General features: G+C 35.8%; 2 protein-coding genes across 2 annotated transcripts; both read left to right on the top strand.

The window, feature by feature from the left end:
- Nucleotides 1-295: 295 nt before the first annotated feature.
- Nucleotides 296-1,774, top strand: LOC136849626 (uncharacterized). The gene is made up of 3 exons (XM_067122933.1): nt 296-591; nt 917-1,036; nt 1,513-1,774. Exons 1-3 carry the CDS (start codon nt 559-561, stop codon nt 1,669-1,671), a joined length of 312 nt encoding a protein of 103 aa, XP_066979034.1. The 5' UTR covers nt 296-558; the 3' UTR covers nt 1,672-1,774.
- Nucleotides 1,775-2,642: 868 nt separating this feature from the next.
- Nucleotides 2,643-4,801, top strand: LOC136849625 (hydrogenase maturation factor HypB-like). The gene is made up of 3 exons (XM_067122932.1): nt 2,643-2,678; nt 3,131-3,277; nt 3,502-4,801. Exons 1-3 carry the CDS (start codon nt 2,670-2,672, stop codon nt 3,730-3,732), a joined length of 387 nt encoding a protein of 128 aa, XP_066979033.1. The 5' UTR covers nt 2,643-2,669; the 3' UTR covers nt 3,733-4,801.
- The last annotated feature ends 2,031 nt before the right edge of the window (nt 4,802-6,832 follow it).

The following is a 6,832-nucleotide window of genomic DNA, read 5'->3' as shown; positions in this document are numbered from 1 at the left end:
CCTAAAGCAACGAACCGCTGACTTGTTTGCATTCTAACAAAACAATAAAAAACTAACAACCCTAAAAATTCTGAAACACCGCGTTACATGTAATGCTTCAATACTTCCATAATTCACTTCCAGATTCCTGTCCAATAGCATTCTCTGATATGTAACAGGTGGGTTTTGCAACACCAAGATTCTGACGAAAGAAGGCGGCGCCAGCTAAACGCTTCAACAACGAGGCCAGTCGGCAAAACTCAAATGAAACGCAACGAATGAACAAAACTGACGAAGAACCGCAGAACTTTCCTCTCCTTCAGCCAGACAACAGCTACAACTGTATTCTCTAAAACGTCTCCATCACAAAAACTAAGAACGTCCTTCAAAAGAACGCGTATTAATACCTAAGATCATTGTCCAAAGTTGTGTTATAATACGTGATATAAGACTGAAAATACTGTCCTCATACGAACAGCAGCATGCAGAGGGAAACACCTCCGCCAGCGGCGGTATATAATAGCGATGAAAGTCGTTTTCCCCAACAGTCACTAGGCTGTTGTCTCCGGCACAGGCAGCATGCGCACATTTGGCCCGTCTGATCTCTTGAAGGTAAAATGTCAGTTATTGTCTTTTAAACGCTTTGTTGTCCCATAAAAGAAAACTTTTCAGCATAATGACTCAGCAAGACGGTAAGCAGCTGGTAATGTCACATCATGGTGCACACGCAAGCATATGAAAATAGTCTTCATGTTTGGGCATGCAATATGTAAATTCTCAGAAAAGATATTTTAAAAAGTTGCAGATATATGTATTTTATAACGAACTTTAAAGTTTAAAGTCTGTGCATTTGCACACTCATATCCCCAGGAGGTATGTACGCTATACTTGAATTCAATTAATTACTGTTACTAGTACGGTATACTTTCCACTCAAGGTTCTGGTGTTGCTTGGAGCCATCATGGCGACGATGGCTTCGCCAGACGGTACTCACCACGGCCTCTATCAAGATTCTTATCACCATGGCCATCACTCTCATCATGATCCCTACCACGGCGTGAGTACTGTCTTGTTTAACATAATTACACGACTCAATTTGCGTCATACTCTCATTACGTCAGTTACAAGTACTGCATTCCAAACTCGAGGTCTTGAGCCACCACCGTTCGCTTACGCATAGTAATGTTTTGTAATATTGCGACATAAGATACAAATATTGTTCTTCCTCTATTACATAACTATAGACTGATTTTACGGCCATGCGTTACGCATTTTAAGAAATCAGCCAAAAGACAAAGTCAAATTTAAGTGATATATACTGTATATACATATATATATATATATATATATATATATATATATATATATATATATATATATATATATATATATATATATGTGTGTGTGTGTGTGTGTGTGTGTGTGTGTGTGTGTGTGTGTGTGTGTGTTTGTGCTCTGATCATATCATTGGTGTCTTTTAGATTTTCTATCCAAAACTGAAAAAGAAGATTAATATTTCCCATCGCCCTACAGCACCACAAACCCTATTACTTCGACTACAAGGCCCACGACTATTACGGAGGCAGCTATCACCATTCACAGAAATCAGACGGCTACAACAAACAGGCTGCTTATGATGTTTATTATCCAGATGGTAAATCGACGCTCTCTGTGAAGATTGGAAAACATTAATCAGACTACCGTTTGCCTCAAGTCGTCAAATAAAGTCTATAAATATGTACGAAAATGTGATGCAATATAGTTCTGTATCAAGTTTATAAATAAAAACAAAACTACAGCATGTTGTCTTTTTTTAAACCTTTATGTAGTATTTTGTGGAAAACATGAGACGCTGCTATTACTCCTCACTCAAACGAATGGTAAAAAAAACCTTCCCAGACACGCCTATTAACTCCAAAAGCAAAAACTTCCACGCATATCATAAAGAGACTGAAATGAAAAGGAAAATGAAATATAAAAATAAGTTAGGGAAAATAAAACCATTGGAGCTTGAAAGATAATGATTTTACTTTTTTTTTCATTTTTTTGGAAACTGCCCGTCATCCAGTTCAAAGTCTCTTTCTCTCTCTCTCAAAAGTGGAAACCTAGCGTTCAATATCTGGCACCTTTCCCAAGGCGACGTGAGAAGGCTCAGGTTTTACACTGGAGTTATTTTCAGAGCTTAAAAAAAAAAACTAAACGGGGAACATATAAAACAAATACTATCTAAAACATTTTCAACATAACAGGTAAGATATACATAACCATATAAACGATTAGAGGTAAGATATACATAGCCATATAAACAATTACCTAGCCAATTTGGCTGGGGCTGCCCGAAAACTGGCAAAAATGAAAAATCCTGAAGAATATATGCTAAGATAGATAGTTACAAGCTAAACATCTCCATGCGCATGTACAATACAGTAAATTACTTGAAATAAAATAACAGTAAGAATTTAGATAATAAATAAATACGATTTTTCTTAATAGAAAATATTTACTTTAAAATGTAAATGTAACGCTCTTCTTAAGGAAAGAAGCAGCCACAAACATGTAGAAATCTAATACATGTTTCACAAGAGCCAGCAAAAAAAGAAGAGAAAAGAGTAACGGTATATAACTGAGCGGAAAATGCTTTCTAGGATCACTTAACCGCGAGGCTCCGACGAGGCAACACAAATTCCATAATGCTGAAGGTTACTACTTGCACAGGTTTCGATGTCACTTGAACTCAACGATATTCTTTCCACTTTTTCTATTTCATATTAATGCTCTAGTCAACTTCAGTGTTTTTACATTTGCCCTTCTTTTCATTAACTCAATTTATTTTCCCGTGTTTCTATACAAGCTACATTTTATATTTGGTCCAGGCATACATATCTACAAATTATTCTTTACTGACGTATGTGTACACACACACACACATATATATATATATATAATATATATTCGTCAGTAATTAATAATTTGTGTGCATACCGGGGCCAAATATAAAATGTACATAAACACGAGGAAAATAAATTGTGATTTATAAATAAAGGAATGTGTCTCTGTGTGAAATTTTTTCGAATATACACGACTGTACACAAACAAACTTATCGCAGTATTTAGTTGTACTAAACATCTCTCTTTCCTCGTATTGCATAAGGTGGTTGTGTGGTTAACGGCAATGGTGGTTGCCGCTCTGGCGTTCCCAGATGGTCACCAACATAATTCCGGCTATCATGCTGGCGGTCACCATCACAACCCCGGCTATCATGGTGGCGGCTACCACCACAATTCTGGCTACCACGACGTAAGTTAAGCGATGAACAAGCAAAATGCTTCCTCCCTGCAATGGGATGTTTGGCATTTTACTCGAATATTTAACGTTCTGTTATGATCAAATATATTTACCGCAATATATGCAGTCACTTTACAAGTGCTAATATTACATATAATCATAATGTTATCATAAAAGTATTTTTTAAAAGTTGGTCATGGTTATTATTACTAATGCCTTCCTTACTTTGTCCACAGAATTACGATAAGCCCTACGAATTCGACTACAAAGCAGTCGACTACTACGGCGGAAGCCACCACCACGCCCAGAAATTCGACGGACACAAGAAAGAAGCCGCATATGACGTCTACTTTCCCGACGGCAAATCCACTCTCTCCGTGCAGGTAGACGGTTACGACCAAAAAGCTGCCTACGACGTCTACTATCCGGATGGCAAGTCAACCCTTACCGTGAAGCTTGGACATTAAGCGCAGTTTAGTTCGTCTGATTTCTCGAGTGAACTTTGCAACACGTCTCTCCCGCTTAATCTAACACAGGGGTGGATTTTTCTTCTATTCGTATTATCCACTAATTCTAAATTGCTTTCACACGGGAAACTTTGCAACTTTGTCAGTGACGGAAAATTTCCCTTGGCGTTCATGTTAAAATTCGTTTTCTAGTGTAGTTTAAGAAAAATTATGAATTTCCTCCTTCAAGCTAACAAGCTAAAATCCCTTTCTAAATCAAAATTTACTCATCTACAACTAAACGGAAATCTTTATATCAAACCATCAACTAAGCTGATCCTAATTCAACTAACTATATTTCATGTCAGCAAGTTAATTTCCACCTCAGAAGAATTAAGTTTACAAATAATTAAGCTAAAGTTTATTTTTCAAATAATATCCAAGGTGAATTACTTCCCCAAAATCAACATCCAGGCCACATTTCGCTTTCTAATGTGACTTTAGTCTGTAACTAACAACTTGGCTTTACTTTTCTTTTAATGCTAACATCTATGCTGTCATTGTCCTAAATTTAAAACCACTGTCTAATGTGCTTTACGTTCCTTCTAAAAACTAGCATCTAAGTTGGATTTACTCTTTCAAATGAAGTCAACAGCAACGTCTTCTTGTAGCGAAACTTCATTCCTTCCTCTTTTTAGTAAAAAAAAAATAAGTCAGCACTTTTTAAAAATGTAAATAAGCTGACTTTATTTTTCAGTCACCAATTTTCAGTCATGATTTTCCCTCTTGATTAGTCACTGAGCTTTCTAATCTCTCTTAATTCAGGAATAAGCCCCCATTCTAAATTAAAACGTTATATATGATTTTATGTCCATTTGAAAAATCTTTTCCCTTATTTTTTCTATACAAGACTGACTCTCCCTTATGAGGTATTACCCTACCTACAATGCACTGGAAAGTAGATGATATGGATATACATGTATTCTCATGAAATATATTTCTAGTTACACGGAATTCGGAATTTCTGATATGTTACAACTGCTGAATGGGTAAAAAGACCACGTCAAGTGGAGTTATTTATTAAAGCTGATAAAATATAACGAGTCTCAGTGAGCCTCCAAAAAGGTACTTTTCGGTTATTGGTAAATCTGTTGATATGACTATACTCGAGTCAGTTCTCATTTCATAATATATATATATATATATATATATATATATATATATATATATATATATATATATATATATATATATATATATATATATATATATATATATATATGCATGGTGTGTATGTACAGTATGTATGTATGTTTGTGTACACACACACACATATATATATATATATATTATATATATATATATATATATATATATATATATATATATAATGAGAATGGCTACATTAACTGGAACCCTACAACAAGTATGTATGTATGTATGCCAGCTAAAATTACCGCATAATCTACAGAACTTTTCGGGCGTGGCTCAGTTTAACAACTTACCAGTAATCATACAGCCAGGTGAATCTAACCACAATTTATCATTACTCACCTGAAAGAGAGAAAAAAATGCATTTAATATTTATAAAACATAAGTTGAAGAATCTAACCACAATTTATCATTACTCACCTGAAAGAGAGAAAAAAGTGCATTTAATATTTATAAAACATAAGTTAAAGAATGGTTCATTCTTAAATAAACGTTGACATCATTCGAAATGTAACATGTAACTTCAACTACCAAAACGATATTTCCTAATATTTAAAATAAATAAATAAAAAAAAAATCCTTACTTAAACAAGTTTTAAACAGAATGGAATTCTGTACACAATGACTAAGGTTAACATTTACTTGTCTTCTGAATAGTAATTTTATACCAAGACCCACGATAACGTCATCCAGTAGGATATGAAAGTTATGAACAGGGAATTACTAAACTCCATCTACACTATTTCAACAAGTGGCCGTAGGTGTTTGAGGTTACAAGCAATCTGTGTCTGTAAGCACGTGTTTGAAGTATGCAAATGTTCACACGAATTGTCAGAATGCCACGAAAATGTTTTAAATTATGCTAGCTAGAATGCTTCAAGACATTCCAGTCTCTATTTCACTGTAATATACCATAAAGTTCTTAGCTTGTGCAATAAGAGTGTTCTTTGCTTTCAGCCTGGTAATGTTCATACATATGGTTCATCACACGAGAGAGAAAGAGAGAGGCAAGTGTATCCTGAAGGCAAGACATTTCAAAACAAAAGTCTTAAGATCGAATAAGCCGCAAGACATTCACGTCTAGTTTGACTCTCGGTCTGTCTTTCCCAGCAACAAGATGAGAAAGCGAAGTGCTCTATTCTATCCACTTGCAAGCATTCTTATGTTTCTGGCTGGAAACTGTCAGCCGGAGGGCGCAATCTTCTCTTCACCAAATTTCACTAAAACTGTGGACCACTATGACAACCTTGAATGTATTTTGTTCTATCCAATCTAGACTAGGTAAGTTACACGCCATGGTTAGGACTTCATATAAACGACAGAGTAATCGCCAAACTTCTATCGCCAACGTACTTGCTAATTCAATCAGATATCCCGGTACCTTTTTTTTTTACTCTCAGTGACAAATTTTCAACAATACCATCCCCCCAAAAAATATCACCAAGTAGGTAGGTAATTCAGTTGCTAAGCATATATAAAAAATTCACCTGAAATTCTTTCTTAAAAAGTTATGATAACCTATGGGTGGTGGGTTTATTTGGCTTTTCTTAGCAACATTCACTTCAGGGTGCGACGTTCCTGCCTACATGAGTTAGGGCAGAAGAGTCTTTAGCCTTGGCAGGCAACTCTTTTAGGGGAAGGGCAATCAGAAATCAAACCAATGGGTAGAAGGGTCTCTTTAGCCTTGGCAGGCAACCCTTCTAAGAGAAGGCTACTCTGAACACAAACCTTGTTCTCCAACCTTGGACTGTGCCACAGCCATTGTACCGTGGCCTTCCATGGTCTTGGATTTGAGTTCCCTTGTCTGAGGATACAATCAGGCATTTATCCTCTTTTTTCGTACACTTAAGTGTTTTTTCGAAAAGTGTGTTGGACAGGCTGACGAGAAAGCAAAAGTTGCTTCGTGGAT

This window comes from Macrobrachium rosenbergii, chromosome 21 (genome assembly GCF_040412425.1).
Source record: "Macrobrachium rosenbergii isolate ZJJX-2024 chromosome 21, ASM4041242v1, whole genome shotgun sequence".
NCBI lineage: Eukaryota > Metazoa > Arthropoda > Malacostraca > Decapoda > Palaemonidae > Macrobrachium > Macrobrachium rosenbergii.
Note: the sequence above shows the minus strand (reverse complement) of the source record. Positions and strands in the feature narration are given on the sequence as shown.

Coding starts and splice junctions, on each gene's coding strand:
- LOC136849626 (XM_067122933.1), top strand. CDS start 559: ATGCGCACATTTGGCCCGTCTGATCTCTTGAAG. Junction 592..916: donor GCCCGTCTGATCTCTTGAAG/GTAAAATGTCAG, acceptor TTTCCACTCAAG/GTTCTGGTGTTGCTTGGAGC. Junction 1,037..1,512: donor ATCATGATCCCTACCACGGC/GTGAGTACTGTC, acceptor ATCGCCCTACAG/CACCACAAACCCTATTACTT.
- LOC136849625 (XM_067122932.1), top strand. Junction 3,278..3,501: donor ACAATTCTGGCTACCACGAC/GTAAGTTAAGCG, acceptor CTTTGTCCACAG/AATTACGATAAGCCCTACGA.